Source organism: Anopheles moucheti, chromosome 2 (genome assembly GCF_943734755.1).
Source record: "Anopheles moucheti chromosome 2, idAnoMoucSN_F20_07, whole genome shotgun sequence".
NCBI classification, from domain to species: domain Eukaryota; kingdom Metazoa; phylum Arthropoda; class Insecta; order Diptera; family Culicidae; genus Anopheles; species Anopheles moucheti.
This window is the reverse complement of record NC_069140.1, coordinates 15,673,668-15,690,643: the sequence shown is the minus strand read 5'-3', so window position 1 is coordinate 15,690,643 and position 16,976 is coordinate 15,673,668. Positions and strand designations below refer to the sequence as shown.

The 16,976-nt window shown below is 46.6% G+C and overlaps 1 protein-coding gene across 1 annotated transcript in view; it reads right to left on the bottom strand.

The window, feature by feature from the left end:
• Window positions 1-16,976, bottom strand: part of LOC128298695 (protein sidekick-1-like) — a 54,383-nt gene that overhangs the window by 6,894 nt on the left and 30,513 nt on the right. The window contains exon 4 of the mRNA XM_053034466.1: window positions 7,619-7,876. Within this exon, the coding sequence (XP_052890426.1) occupies window positions 7,619-7,876 (258 nt within the window). The remainder of the gene's footprint in view (window positions 1-7,618; window positions 7,877-16,976) is intronic.

Here is a 16,976-nt window from a genome sequence, read left to right as displayed (position 1 = left end):
AAAACAAACTAGCAACGACTTGATTATAACGATACGATGGATGCGTTCCCTGTGTGGCACGATAATTGAATTTATCGAAAACTTTGAAACGGAGGAAAAAATTGCTTTCTACCTCCGAGCTCGAACTTCGCTGTGTAGTTTATGCTTTGCACTGTCCTTTTTCCTCATTTCCATGATGGTGTATTAGGTGTCCTTTATTCGTCCCCCTTCACCACTCACGGCGGATGGTTGGAACATTGCAAATTGAATTTAATGGAATAAAACTTTCCATTTTCGCACACTACAAAACGACAATTTTTGGGCCGAACCGAGCGATGGTGATGAGATCGCGATCGAGATGTTTTTCGATGACGGGATGATGGGTATGGCTGGAGGGTTTTCCGGGGTGAGTATACATTTCACTGCCTCCCATCAATGTTGAGGATCGTGTTTGCAAGCTTTTTTGCTCGCAGTTTCGTGGTGCGTAAAGCCAATCCAAGTTGATTGGTTGCTGTAAAGGGTGTCCCACATCAAATTGCATCACGGTGGAAACGCTTTACGAAATTAACTAGTTGACCGATCCTTTTCAAACTTTTAGGCAATAACATAAAACTCTTGAACAAGCTTTTGGGCAAATTTATCTCATTTATCTTCTGTACCATATGCTCTTGCACTTTGCGTTTAACACCGCTCCTCAGGATCGGTACAGCATCTGCTTGCAGTTGTTGTCTGCACTTAAACTTAGTTTTGGGGCCGGTCGGTGGTGTGTTTGATAGCTGCAATGGTCATCACGCCACAAGATCGGTCCAAAATCCCATCCAGACCAATCTTCCGTACGTATTACTGATTATTACTGACTATGTAGGACTAAATTTGACCTTATCCGGGATGGTTCCGTAGTGTCTTTCATCTGTACACATTCCTTGGGGACTACTTTGATGGAGCACATGAGTGTCAAATGTCAAATGTCATGAGTTGTCAAATCATGTTTTTCTTGGTTAACTTTGTAAGATTCTTGGAGATGAAACACAGTAGCCCATGATCCATGATGCGACAATGAGGTTCTGCCGGCATCTACAGCTGAGGCAATTTGCTACTTGTTTGCACAAACTCTATACGCGATGTTAGTTCAAGGTAACGAATTCATTTCTCCCAATTTTTGAAAAACTGGCATCGATCAAAAAACATTGTAAATAATACACTCTAAAGTACTTTTACTCATTATTTTAAAATAAAATACACAACAGGTAATTTTCTAAAGCCTATTTCAACCGTGATGCAGTTTGATGTGGGACACCCTTTAGCCACTGTCATCAGGTGCAAGCCCGCCAAACCTGTGCTTGCACCGGTGGCGCACCGGTTATTAAACAACGCTAGCTTTACTAAGCGGAAACTCAAATGGAAAGTTTTGCCCTGTGCAAACCGTGTGTGCGAGAGTGAGTTATAATCGCCGTGGTGTAGTTTTATAAACGGCTGCGGTAGTTCAAGAAAAGTGCTGCACTAAGATTGTAGCCAAGACGCAGTCGAATGCTGCTCGAGGGGGAACCACGTAGGGGAGGCGGTTCAAACGCGCAGGTGGTAAAATTAATTTGAATAATTTCCTGAGCAAATATATTTCACCACTTTCACCCACGCATACACCCCCCCCCCCCCCCCTGCATGCTTCCCCTCTTTATCCACCTTGTCAGTGCTACCTATTTGCTCATTAAAAAGGACAAGACTATATAACATCGCGGGCGCATTGAGCAGGGCCCCAGTTTGCTCCCGCGTGTTAGAGTATGTGTGGCTTTTGTTATCAAAATCTGACAAACACTAACATTCGGGAAACTGTCGACAGAGTTTGGGGTTTGGTGTTTGCGTACCGGCTTTATCCACACCGTCCACAGAGGCGGAGGCACGTAGCAAAACGGCGCAAGGGAATTAGCGAAGGGCGGGTTTTATCTTTCACACTATCTGCAGCTGAAGCAGTCGGGGTTGTTGTTTGGTGTACTCAGGGGGGACTTCCATTCAAGTGTGTATGAGTGCGGTGGTTAAGAATCTTAAAATAATTTCCCTCCCAGCGGGGGATGAAAGTGTTACGAAATGTTGTAATAATTATTCATCACAAGCCAACCGCCAGCAAAAACGTTACCCCGTGCGGTTTTTGGTGGATGACGGAAGCTTATCTTCTTTGCCACGGCCGCCATGTACGGGAACGCACAGTTTTTGGACAGGGGCGTGCGCGCTCGAACGAAAAACTGTGTCTTCATCCATGGCCAACGTTCCCGCCGCAGTGTGTGTGTGTTTATGTTGATGGAAGTATTTCTTTTTTAGCTTTCTCGCGGTTTTATGGGACAAAAGTGCTAAAACACGTACCACGATAAAGGGCTTTTATTTTGGCGGTGCGCGAAAGGCGACTTGCGCGACGAAAGCGTCGAGCTCATTGTTGATAAGACGGTGCGATTCGATCTTTTTGCCAGTAACAGCAACAGTAATAGCAGGCAAATGAATGAATAATAAAAAGAAAATTTATGCCATTTAAGCGAACCGGGGTGGGTTTGGTTGGGCAAAGATTGGTCCCAAACGCGCGAGGGTGTTGTTGCGTTTTATTGTATGTGTGTGTTTGTTTTTTTTTGTTGAAGGGCTTGTGCATATTTTAAACGCTCTTGTGGTAAATGGAACTAACTCGGGGCCTTTAACTAGTGAAGTTAGACATTCGGCAAAATCGGTGAAATTTATGTAGCGTAAAATGAATGTCCCTCTTTCCCGCTGGATGCCAACTCCATTGCTGGAACCATATCAGGCCGGCCTAATCGGGAGAGCATAAATTATGGACCATTCGGAGGGTGTTTTTTTTCATTTGCATCTGTGTGCGGTTTTTTTTAATGCAACTTTTATCGCGGAACCATTAGCGTAGGGTTCTGCAGCAATGAAACTGTTTGGTTCGTTCCGATGGGATAGAATTAATTCGTTTCTAATCGTACCGCGCAAATGCACCGTGTGTATCGATTTGACCATGTAACCGAACCCCCGAAACAACAGCTCACTCCTGGCTGGCTCTACCTGGCCGGCACGATGCAAATATTTTACCCCGCATGCTAATGCATGCATTCCCGTGGGGAATTAAAATCCACTTTACGGGACCCACTGTGCGGGTGGTTTATTTGTTGCAAAATGAAATTACAACACGCCCCGCTACCGGCGAGGGGCAATTTGTAAGGGTTCGGTTAATTTTAAATCACATTCGCAAACGCTTTTACATTGTGCTGGTGCAGATGTGTGTGTGCCTTGATCGGTATCGGACATGGTGAAACATATCCTGGCAATTCCCGAGCACTACACCCTCGCATTGGCCTCGTACGGGCAAACGGCGCGTACGATTGATGGTTTTTAGCGTCCTTCCGGTCGTTCGATCGTACACGCCGCAGTTACGTGTGGGCGCGAGCCCCGGTCTGGTTTTCGACGGACCCCGGAAGTTGGTGCCTCGTATCGTACTAATCGTGCTGAAAATGAGTTCCTTTCGAAGCTATTGTGCAATTTATGGTCTCGGTACGCAAGCCGCCGCGAATCGTGCAATGTACGTTGCTGTTGGTTCGTACCGTGGCCCTGAAGGCAGTTTACCGGATTCATTTCCGGGCGCTCCGAGAATCAAACCGCACACTGTGGAAAAATCATCCTTCCCCTCTACCACCACCTGTCGGCGTTGGGGAGTGACGAGCTTTTCCTTTTCGATTGCAGCCCGTTGATAAGCGGGAAATTAATTGCTTTCCACTTTTTGGGGGAACATTTTTCAATTCTGTCCAAGGTTTCGGAAGTCAGGGAGCTGTTGCTGGGAAGTTCTCCTGCAAGGGGGAGTTTGTTTTGTGCTTTTCCGCAGCGAAGGAAGATAATAAACGAGTCGTGCATGAGCTGTGTCCTTTAAAGCAAGAGCCTTACATCAATCGATCAGCTTGCGTAAGGTCTGTTTCGCTAACAAGCCCGGTAAAATGAGCGAAATGGGGGACTTTTTGTGTGTAGCGAAGAAGGGAGTTTCTATCGTTTTGCTCAAAGAGGGCGCCACCGTCAGCGCTATTGAAAAGGCTTGAGATGGTTCGACGATCAGTAACAAATTTCAAACTGCTCATCATTATCAGCGTTGTTAGAGGAAGAAAAAAACTACTGAACGAATTCCTAAAGTTTGCGACATGAGCTGGGTGGCCCGGGCAGCTTTGGTCGCATCTCGCCAATTAACAGATCGTCGATGAAGTGTCGCAAATGCCGGCTTTGTTTCGTCCAAAACCGAGGGCTTGCTGTTCAATTTTACCGTTCATCCGCGCGTGTGCCATCGTTGGCGGGCGAGTGTGATCCGCTTTCCCTGCTATTCACCCATTATTTATTTCCCGCCCAAATTGGAGCCCCCCTCCCCGATGGCTGAAGGACACTTTGGGGCGGAGGGTAAGCGCGCGTGAATGGCGTCGTTCGCGCGGACCAGAACCAGCCTTCTGCTTAACGTTTCGTGACCAAGTGCTATTATTGATGTGAGAAGGTGAGGTGGCGCAAGGCGAACAGAAGGAAAAAAAAGCCATACCACATGCCCGGCCCGCGCACACTGTAGGCTTGTGAGAAAACGCAGAAGAAGCGAACGAATTTAGGTTCGCTTTCGTTTCGGTCTATAAACTTTTATTACAATTCCACTCTCCTAGTTCAAACACCCCCTGGGAAGGACGTATTGGCACGGTAGGTAAGAATGAGCTTTATTTTTCCTTACGCCTCGACAATGTGCCTTCAGAGGTGCAAGGGAATGGTACGGGTATGATAACACACAAATTAGATTAAACATATTTTACCATTCAATCGATGTGTTGGCCTTTTATTGTTGTGTGTCGGCTCGTTTATGTGTTGCTACTTTTTGTGCAACTAGTTACGCATTGTTGCCCCCCCCCTCACTCACTCGCCCTTTAATAGGTTGGCTGTTGTTGTTATTGTTTCGTTTTTTGGCATGAAACAATTGTACTTGTTTTATGCTTTTGTGCGCCCATTCCCACTGCCGTTCATCGCTTTTCATCGTGTGCTTCGCAAATGCTTGACAGTTTATTTCAGCGCCTTTTGAGTGGTGTTTTTATTTTTACAGGATAAAAACATTGCAACGGGTGTTTTGTTTCCTTTTCTCCTTCCCCAGCCCAACTTACCCAAGCGTACGATCGGAGAGCGTACGTGTGTTGGCATTAAAATTTTACATTCAGCCAACCAACTTCCCGGCAAGTAAGTTAAGTGAGCAGAAGTAAGGGGTTTTGGGATTTGCTACTCGTTTTACCAGGACGTTTCGTCTCGTGTCCTTTAATGTTCTTTTTTTTCCTAGGAACAACCCCTATTTGAGTTTTCAAGGAAACGGAACAGTTTGCCGTTAGACGCACGGCACAACGTGTGTGCCGGGATGTCGGGTAGCGATGATGCGGTTAGCTCGACCTTCGAGTCGTTCGATTTAGCAGATGAGCAATTTTTAGAAAGTGATTAAAAGGAGCAACTACGTGATTAAACTTTTCACCCCCAAAGGTTTGGCTGTTACGTTTGCCGGTGCTCGCAACACATGTGGGTTGGTTCATGAAGCGAGTTTATCTTTTCATCGGCGGGCAACACCTTACGTGGCCCGGGGAAGGCCGTACTGTACATCTACCGGGAATGTGCTTTTTCCGCCGTTGTTGTCGAGAGGAGCTGCTGCGGGGTTGAGCTCCGAGTCATCAGCACTCGGGAGGAGAACGGGGAAGAAACGCAAAACTTTCTCAATCGCAAAGTCAGTCAGTGTTTTCGCTTTGTGGCAGAGATTGGCCGGAAATCACGGAAAACATCCTTAAAGGATGCCGAGAACCGTTCCGGTGTCGGTGCCCAGGCTGACCGCATACCGCCAGCTGGCGAAAGATACAGTGGTACAGATTGGACCTAACAACCAAACAGTGAGGCTTTCGTATTTTCGTCGAACATGCTAATTAACTTTACACATTGCTCTCCAATTATCCTACCGACCGCATGTTTCGTAGAGTTTGGGTTTTTGGTTTCAGGTTAGCTAGTTAGCTGGCCAGTGTGGTGTAATTCTTCGTGTTAAGTTTGTTGCTTCGTTCCGGGAAATCATTGTGAAGGATGGCACAGCAAAACTGAATTTCAGCCAGTTCTGTTCATTGTAATAATGATGCAATTAAATCATTAAAATCTTGTTCTGCAAATTGATTTACTTTCTTGCTTGGGACACGAGCACAATTTCTAATGAAATTGATATCATCTTTGCAAGGTTTTTGAGTTTAATTTTTTCTTGTTGAGGCCGATTCTGGATTTCGTTACAGTTGAGCAGTAATTTATAGAAATAATCATCCTTTGTCAAGTTTAAGCAGGGTGAAATTGTTTGACCCCCTTGAATAGGAAGCATTCTACATCTACATCATCTAATTCAAGCTACACTTGAAAAGAATCCAGATTGGGTGGCAACTCGCTTGAACTTCAATGCCCCTGTAACATGGATAGTATTACTAAGAGCCTTCATATATGTTAACCGAGAAAGCTTTGTGAAGAATCAAGTGCCTTTCGAACATGATTCAGATAATGGGAATGATTGTACATCTATTTCAACATATTTCAATGCAACTCGACATGAGTTTGTAAAGATCAATAAGATTCCTCACAGCTTTCAGATACGTCAGTCGGGAATGCTTTGTAAAGAATCAGTAACGTAAAAGACGAGCCGAGTTCACCCGGGATAAGTTGATCTTTCACTGTTTGGAGGAAGAAATGCCTTCAAATAAATGTAAATTGTACATTAGATTAAGCCTCTAGTTATAAGTTTCCACTAGTTTGAAGCAATACGGCCTGACCGTCCCTTCAGAATAAAAAATAATGTAAAAGATTCCGAAAATGGGAAGGATTTTACATTGCAGCTCAACTTGACGTGATTCAAGAAATGTATACCACTCTGTAAATCCAGAACCTTCGAAAGTTGAATATGATAACGCATGGTTTTCAGATATATGTCAGTCGGGTAAGTTTGGCAAAGAATCAACTTAGCCTTGAACTAGATGCTGGGAGTGAGAGGGATTCCACATCAATAACAACACTGCTCAGTTTAACTTTAAACGAATCCGAAAAAGACTCCAACTATTGTCTATTGCATTTAAATTGAAATTTGAAATTTGAATTTGAATTGAGTTTGTCAGTTAAATTTAAAAACACGGTAAACTTGACCACGATTCTGTGGAGTCGCCAGTGCTTGATTGAATACAGCCGCATGTGGAGCGCTCAATGCTCGACTAAATCTCCCTGGAACCTGTACGAGTACAGAACGGGAGGGTGTAGTTTTTCATAAAGCGGTTAACTTTCGATGAAAATTGATTTCAACGAGAGGGGCTTTAGTGGCGATGACATTAAAATGAGCTTTTGCTGATAATGGGCTGATCGTTTATTCCCGAAATCGTTAATCCTTAACCGATACGCAAATTACTCGCAGTGGATTCCGAGGAATTAATTGGATGCACCACTCGAACGGGCGAGTGGCAAACGATACGAAACCACGAAAAAACCAAAGCAAAAACGGATAAACGTAAAAAAAACGCATCGATTGGTCGTCGAAAAGGGGGGGGGAAAATGGCTGAAAATTTATGCTCATTTATCATTCATCAAGTTCCACCGGCTGACTCACCGGAGCTGCTCGGCGAACAGGTGTAGTTGCCGGAGTCTGACGGCATGGCGCGTGCAATCACTAATTTACTGGTCTTGGTTTGTCGCTCCGTCAGGACGCTGATGCCGCCGCGCTGCGAGTAATTAACGACCCGGCCGCCCTTGTACCAGTAGATGAACGATGGTGGCGCCGGTGACTGCAGTGCAACACATGTTAGATTGATATCGCTTCCGCTTTTGATAAATAGCTCCGAGTTGCCGAGTATTTTTGCCTTCGAAACTGCAACGAAAGAACGGGGAGGGAGAAAAAAAGGATGAGCAAATACGAACACGAATGAAAATGGATGATGAATACCGGTGCACATAGCATACGAAAAGGCAGCATTGGGATGGTGCAAATGAATAGAATGGCGTCGGCTAGGGGTGGCTAGAGGGGGGGCCGGAAGTGGAGAGATAAAAATGGCACTACCGAATGGACCTTCTGTTATCCGGTTGCCGGTTTTCCGGGTTCCGTGCATGGCTGGGGTTCGGTTGAACATACCAGATTTTGGGGTTTTGATCATTTTTCATATTCAGACAGAATCCTAATTCGGAAGCGGATTTTGAGTGTCGGGCTGGAAATGGAAGGAATTTTTTTTTTGCGATTGGTTAGACCCCACTGTTCAGATTGTTGCTTTTATAGTCTTCCCCGTCGGAAGGCGTGAAGGGAGGCTTATCGTTCGCTTGGCGAGAAATGGCGCTCCTTCCGAATGCTTCCACCGAGCGAGGAGCGAGGAGTTCGAAGAAACGAATCATCGTACGGAGTTAATTTTTCTTCGCCACAGTGCCACATTTTCTGCAGCGTCACAATGTGCGAGTGAGTGTGTTTGTTTTCCCTGCAATTCAATTTCAATTTCTATCACCCGGAGCACGGGGTTCGGTTTATCTAGGAGAAAAGTTTAATTCCATCCGCACAATGATTCGTTCGAAATGGCGGCGCTGCTGGCCGGAGGAAAATCGCCACGCCGCAGGTCTGTTGTTTTCTTTGTGGTCAGTGGATGGTTTACGCTGCACCGCTGCGTGCTACGTTCTGTGTCAGTGCCGGCGGCTGTCATCGGCCGGATGCAAGTGCAACGTACGAATTAGGAGAAAGCTGAATGATTGTGAGCCTTTAAGCCGGTCGGGCGTTGTTCTGTTTGACCTTTTCCTTTGCCCGCATGATGGATCGTTCATTTGTTCGTTTCGTTTGCGTTCGTTCTGTTTGCAACACGCGGCGCAATATCGTCCCCGTCAGCCAGAATCGTCAGCGTTCCGTACTTGATTTCCTTCAGGTGCTGATTCAGCGCGTTCCGGGGCGGTGTGCGCAATGGCTACGAGCGAAAGATGATTTAACGGATTTATGATTGGTAGATGACGAGCGTTTTGTGGCTCGTAAATAGCAATCAGTGTATCGAGACATTGAACCCACGAGGTCGCTACCACTAATGGACGCAAAACTTGCCGTACTGGTACCTTATGCTGGCAGCAAACTGGGCCAACGGCGTTGGGATTAGCTAAACGTCGAACGTGCACCAGCGAAGACTGGTTTCTTCCCTTGTTTGCGCAAACTTTGGTCTTTGGGGAGTTTGTTCGGTTGAAAGTTGTTTCTTTTTTCAACTGGCAAGCGAGAGACAGGGAGTTGAATAATGCATGTAATAATAAAGCGCACACAGCGACGTTGAGCACTCAGGTTTCGTGAAACAATGCAAAAGTATCGATTTTCTTCATATTTCGCATGTCTGTAGCATCATTACAACGGTTTATTATTGGATTATTTGATAAAAGTAAGGCAAAAACTGTGACGAACCAGTACGAAAGCAGGTTCATTGTGTGTTCTGCATGAAGCAAGTTACAATTCACTATTGTTCTTCGCCTTTTTTTTGTGCGTGCTTTTTACGAGAATAGCCCTGATTGGCATTCCTAGCAAATGCAGGCACTCGGGCAGGAAAGAACACCCCCCAGCCCCTTCATTTTTCCCTATGCACTTTACAATGATTATTGTCGTTTTCCGATCCGATCCAGACCAAAACTGGCATTCTCTTTTCTTCCGGCAAAGCGGAAGAGTTTTTTATTCTTCGCATTGCTACTACAATCTAGCTCACTTGTTACGGTTGCTCGTTGTTGGTTTGTGTTTGTTCTCCTTCCTTCAGTTTTTTTTTCACTCCTGTTTGTTTGTTGTCCGATATGGAAATTTCATCTCCGAACGAGATGACAATAGCTTTCCGGGGGAGGTGGCATGTGCTGCACGGCAAAAAGAAAACTTTCCCCACACACACAGGCAGTCGGTCGATTTTCATTTTCATGCAGTTTCGGTTCGATCGGTCTCCTGAGCGTTCGTAGCCCCGATACGGATACCGCTCCCGATCGGAGCACTTCAGTCCGATAAATGTAAACATGAAAAGTTGTCCGTTTGGAACGGAAGCGTGTTGAACTTTGACCACACCGATGGCCATCCAACACAGCGCCACACGTACGGTGTGGTAAGTTGAGCGTGAACGTGTGTAGGTGGACGAAACGGGACGAAACGGAAAGGTTTCGATTTTCCTGTGGCACATCGAATTACTCGTGCATCCGTAGGAGGACGATTGCACTGTTTGAGTGCAAGAAGAATGAAGGGTAAATACTGTTCCGGGAGAGGGGGACAAAAAAAACAACAAATCCCGCAGACATGCACGACTCAAACTGAGCAATGACCAGACAAACAGATAAACTCATTCCGAACTGGCCCGGGCAAGATGTGCGCACACAAAGTGAACAAGATGCATGTCGCATGCCGCACATCACAGCATACACGTGCAAACAGACGCGGAAGAGGAAATTGAGCGCTTCGGTTTGGAGATTGCGGACCGAGAAAAACAAGCGAGCAATCGGACGTGCCCGGTTGAAAAGCTTCCTCAAGATCAAATATCGAAAGTCACCGGAAGCGTACGCTTGCTTGGCGTAATTTCAGATTCGTACGGCCTGTGATCAAAGACCCAAGTTCGATCACCAGGAAAGACGACATCAAAACGCTAAAGGATGCCGGTAAAAGTCTTGCTGGACATTCGTTTGGTCATTCTGCTGAAGAGTTGGCTGAGAAGGATCACTAATTGTTGGTTGGAAAGCAGAAAAAACGATGAATTCTTGAGGGTGGGTATTTATTTTGTCCAAGTTGCTACATTCTGTCACACAGCCGACTGGGGCGAATTGATATTTTTCAGGATGAAATGATTGCAAGACAGTTGGAATTAAAGCATCAACATACATTTACGGTGAAATGCGACTCCTCGCTTTGTTTACATTTACACTGTGCGTTAATCTCCATTTCAACGAGCTATTATTAGACGAAAGGAAAGTTGAAGGTCACACCGAAGTAATGACCGAAGAGGTTGAACGGCACGCTAATGGTACATCACCACATGATCATTAATGGCGGAGTAGATCATTAAAATTGAATGCGATGCCGTACATCTTCGTAAGGGGTGGAGGAAGAAAGCCTTAAATGTCGTGCCACCCTGTGAGTGTTACGTCAAGATGTATTGATATTTTTAAACACAACAGCTTGACGCAATGGTGAGAAAAGAAATGCCTCTTTAATAGCGTGCATGCGTTGCGTTTCAAAGTTATAATCTCATTCTATTTTTATTAGTGTGGGATTAATATTCTTGTGACTTGTCTAACAATCCAACAACAGTAATTCAATAATTATTCAGCGCTTCTCTGTCTAAAGCTCAAAAACTTAAGTGAAGTTCATCAGGTTGGAGTGCAGTGCAGTTTCCTCGTCTTTCAAACAGTACGCCTCCAAAATTATGTGCCGTTCTTCTCGGTGCATGGCTCCCGGGGGCTAAATGGCCACCCTTGCAGCGAGAGAAACCACTTTTAATGAAACTATTTTTGAATACCTTCCATAATGATTGGCTTCCCGTTCGGTTGGAAATGGAAAATTGAGGTTCCAATTTTTCTGTGGGGCTAATGTTTTTTGCGTCGATATGTCACGAGCAGAGCAGTCCGGCATGACCGCAGCCGGTTAGCAAGCGAATGACGAGCCCGGAACGATGCATTCGAATGACGAATTCCTGTTGCTAGTTTGTTGAAGGATTGTGGTTTTTGCCCGGCCCGTCCGTCCGTCCGTCCGGGGGAGAGTCTGCCGCACACTGATTGTCAGTTTGAACCACTGCAAACCGCACACGTACACGATGGCAAACGGCGGTGGCACGTAAAAAATAGCATTGGCGATGGAGCACCGGCACCTGTCGAACGGACGGGGGTCCCGGTCCCGGTAGGTTTGGGGCCGGCAATGTTTGGTCAAATTTGGATTGGCTTTTTCAGTGCCACCGACAGCCATGGTGGTTTGACCGTTTCGGTTTTTCGGGGCCGAGTTTTGCTTCATTGGCCACTATCATGCTGTTGATGGCAACGGTGATGGTCAACGTGACCACAGCCCCGATCATTCGATGCCCGAACCGACCCAGTGGGCGCTGGGTCTCGGAATGGGTAATTTTGGTTCGATTTTTCTACACAAACACGCTAACGCACCAACATTGCTTTGGGGATGATCGAGTGCGGTCGCTCGGTGCGGTGACTGCGGTGCAATGTTTTGCCGCACGATCACAACCAACAATTGAAGAGCGGTTCCACCTTTTGCACTAAAGTTATGATGTCGGTCCCCGTTTGGGGTGGCTTTTTTTTCGTTTGTTTGTTTCACTAATTCTTGCCAGTTCGCAACTGTTTGCGATACCCCTTTGCCTTTACCTCAGAACGAATGAAGCATTGAAGCAAACGCATTTGATGCGAATTTAACGCAAAACTTTAGCGAAGAACCTTTTTTCTCTCTGGGCGCAAAGAGTTGTGTGCGAGCGAGTATATATTTTGGTACAGTTGTGTGCTGCGGTTTCGACCGTTGGTTGGCAGAAGGGAAAACTTTTTGATGGCTTCAGCCATTCGGAAAACTGACAATTTCAATCCACCTTCAAGCCTTCAGCCGCCACGGGCCACGGGCTGGCCGGGCCTGCTAGGACCGCGCAAAACCGCGAGATTTCATAGCCTTCACAGTGGCCGTTGGAAGGTGCGCCGTTTCCCAGCGCGCGGTTGAAGAGTTTTCGGTTGAAATAAATAATAAAATGGTTTACGGCCGCACCGTACCGTAGAGACAAGCGTTTCGCAGACACAGAGATCGGGCCCTTCAAAAGCCGAAGCTTTACGGCGTACGGGTTCCGTTTATGGAGTGAAGTTTAAGCTGCTTCTGATTTATTAATATTTGCGCTGATCGTAATCTCTCGTGAAGCGATTCGGTTTGCTGCTATCTCTGTGGCCCGGTGCGTAGGTGGAGCTTTGCTCCAAGGTTGCTCGTGGTGCTCTTCACGGGAAGGACATTGCGAGTAGAAGACTGCTGCACCCCCGGTGGTACACCTTGATTGCTTAGCTTGTTATAAATAATTACGACCTTTGCGTAGCCCTTGCAAAGAGACGAACTCCGGACAGGGATTCCTTAGGTTCCGGAATGATGAATATTGGACGTTTGACTTGAGCTACCATGCGTCTCCATTTTGCGTCGTTGTACTGTCGGGGACGATAAAATTCATTAATGTTCTGAGAAAATGCCTCAATTGCGGTGCGTGGTCATGTAACCGCCCTGCTCAACGCTAGAGTTGACTAGATTCGATTTAAATTTTGATTAAATCAATGATTGCTGGATGAAACTTTGTTTTGTCGACAAAAAAGTGTCTGCGTTTAATAGGCAATTATCATGATCGTGATAAAAAAGGGCATTGTAGAATTTTTGGAGCCCTCCCATTTTGCTGCTCAGTTAATGCTGCCGAAAACGGAACGTTTAGCGAGTTAGAAGGAAATTAAAAGCAAAGCCCGATAGGCAGTGCAAAACAGAAAAAAAATCAACAACAAATAGTTGAAAATGAAATCACCACCAAGTGGTATCACCACCGAAACCGATGGAACAGAAGCACCGAGATTGGCAATCAGTGCATGAGCATCGTGTAGAGTCACTCTGCCGGGTGGATTTTTTTTCTTCCCTTTCCTCCGAGGCACTGGTGCAGGTGTCTGGCAAGTGCTAGTTGATAGATAAGTTGCTGTTGAACTTCGGCCCCTTAGTGCCCTCGGTTGGGCGGTGTTTCAAGGGTTGAAGGCGGGGCCGGTCACAAGCGAACCGGCACAAGTGGCGGAGGGGAATTGTACTAATTACTTTTGCTTGTTACCCGACCTGTGTAACCCTTTGCCGGAGTGTGCGGGCCCATGTCGTACCCTATCATGAAGCGAAGAACAAACATGGACTACCACGACATTGCGTGTATGCGCCTGCGGCCGTGTGACCGAGATAACAAGGATGTTATGTATGTGCGTGTCCCTTCTCGGACCACGCACGTTTCCCCTAGCTGTGACTCTGCTGCACCAGCGTTTGTCGTCGGTGTGCGGTGGTATGTAAAAAGATAAAAAGAAAGTGAAAGGTAAAGTCCTAAGAGCCTAGGCAAAGGCAACGTCGACGGGCGGGAGCACGGTAAAAGGGTGCTTGTTTAGGGTGCTTCTGACAACATGCAGCAATCCCCGTCCGACTGGATGGACCGTTTCCGATCAGTGCCCCCCCTTCCAAATGGTGACCGACAGAGAGGGTCCTTCGATGCTTATGACACACAGCAAAGCTCAAGCTGTGAAAGTGATACCGTGTCAACGACGGTCGACATGTGGACTGTAACCGGTCTCCCGAAAAGGGTACACACGCTCGTACACCGATGGTATCAAGGGTATCAGTCTTGAGGATTACTTTCATTACTTGTTTATATTTATGACGGTTACGTGTCCGGAAAGTTGAAGAAACATGAGTCGGAGCAGCACCGTAAAGCACGAGCACGAGCTCGATGAGTGCAAATCCTGGCTAAATGAGGCTTCCATCGGTTGCTCCAGCTTAACCACTGCTGTCGGATTGGATTTAGAGATGTGTTTTGTTCCGGGAGTGAGAGAGAGAGAGAGAGAGAGAGAGAGAGAGAGAGAGAGAGAGAGAGAGAGAGAGAGAGAGAGAGAGAGAAGGGAAGGACAAAAAAACCAGTGGTGAGTAGCGCACCGAAACGGTAAAGAGATTATGTCCAGTTTGCTCCTTCTAAATGTCATACAATACGAATGCTGCGCGCTGCACTATTGAGCGTAGCAATTCGACAAGAATTCGCTGCGCTGTGCATTGTTGATGGCGTGCCAGTTTCGGCAGCAAAGGGCAGAAATGTTGGGCTGCACCGTGGTATGCATGCCAAGCGTTACCGAATGCTGGCAATTTGAGCCGGTAAATGGAATGGAAAGCATCGCTACACGTGAAACGAGCTGAATGCAGTTTACCAACTTCACTACCAGGAACGTGAACCGTGGTTCCTCTCGCTCCTTCTAACCTCAGCCACCGTTCGTCCGTGTGCTTCGCACTAAACGCTTCGTGTTGTACGCTGATGTAAAGTTAATGTAGGGTGGAGAATTAAATTTCAACCGCAGCTTTGAACACAAAACTTTACTACATCAAAAACCCCTCCAAAGGTGGGTGGACGAGGTGTCCATGGGGGTAACGGCAACGGTCAGACGTGGCAGAGTTCGTTCACACACCCATCCTTTTTCCGGCTTTGGTTTCGCCACACTCCCAGCACATGGTAACTTTATTACTGTCAGAATTTATTACGCAAAGTACGTTGACCATTTTTCTTTCCCCGTGGCCGGTTATTTGCAGTGACAGCTCAGCCATTGGACTCCCTCCCTCTCTCTCTCCTTCTTCCTCTATAGGCAAGCTCATTCCGATGCAATTTGTACGATGTTCTGTTCCCGATCGTGCTGGGAAATGCGATTTTTCATCATTAATGGATTTACCTTAACGAGCAAAACTTTAAAAGCGAAATGTTCCAGGGGTTTGCTTTACAGGCGTTGTTGATTGTTGCATTGAAGCGAGGTGACAACTGTTTACACAATAATTATTTACCTCTAAATCACTAGAAAAAATAGGAATATTATGACATTAAACAAAATTTTCCACACCATTTTGTTGGGCCTTTTTGCCATCACTAAACAAACGGGAAGCTCAACGGGACGGGAAGCTCAGCAGGACGATGCCTCATCACAGCTCATCGACAGCTGTACGCGGTGGCCTCCGCAGGGCTGGTGCGGGAAAACAAAAGCAAAAACCATAGTCACGACAACGAAACCGGCGGCTTAATGTTGCTTGTCGGTGAACAAAATGCATTTCGGATGGATAATTAACTGCATGCAACTGGCGATGATTGCGGACAAATTATTAAATCAATATCTCGTTATACCGCCACCGGCGCGGTACACGCCGACCGTTGGAATGAAAATGCGGAAGAAAAAACGGGACCGCGATGATGACAATGCGACTGCAGCTAATAGCACCCGGAGCCACACGCCCTAGCACCGCGCTTGGAACAGCTTGTTATGGTTGTTCGTGACGCTGATTTAAGCTCGTACCGGGTGAGCGTGTCCTCCGTCGGTCCCGGCTGCCAGCCGGCTTTTCGCCGTCTTGAGAACCTTGTTTAGGCTCGTTGAATGTCGCACAGGATGCAGTCGGAATTGTTCCGCTCGGTCGCGTTTGGCGTGTCATTCGGGGGACCAGGGAAGGCTCGAGCCGTGGAAATTGTTTCCGTTATAAATTAGTGCCTTTCATCGCCTCGGGAGCTGAATGCGTGAATCAGAGTGTCTCGTTCGTGTGCTGGTCTGGTGGCAACAAGTCATCTAGCACCGAGAAGAAGCCATGAGAGCTTGCCACAACCTTCTCCCCCCTCGGGTCCGGGGTTTTTTTTATTCTTCATTAAACAATCGCCCAATTGTGTAGTGGGTGGAACAATTTTTGATTGAGTAAAAGTGTTTCGGGGGTGGAAAAATCAGAGATGGGACCAAAGATTGAATGCGAATGTTTTCGGCAAATACACGAAAAAGGATTTGTTCCGTTTTCCGTGATTCGTTACGATGCTAAGGTGGAGGGGGGCAGAAGGAAGGATCAAAACCGAACCTTCAATTCCTCTATTATCGGATTTGCCTGTCACTGCATCATCATCATTTTATTGGGAAAGAGACTCCACCGCATCGCAATTCCGCAAAAAAACCCGTCGACCGGTTTGCTGAGGTTGCCGGCGTTTTTAAAAGCGATGCCTTGATGTTTCCGTTCCGGTGGAGTGCGTCTGATTGAATTCAAATTGGATGCTCGTCGGACAAGCGATGTCAGCATGCGTACGACGTCGCTTCACATCCAGCTTCACCCTTGCAGGCATGAGCGCACCAGGATCAGAAATCCTTTCACCGGAAGATGCTCCGGAGCTGTTTTATTTATATCAGAACGAAAAACCTTTCCCGGCATTAGTCACTCGGATAAGCTTCATTTCCCTCCCTCC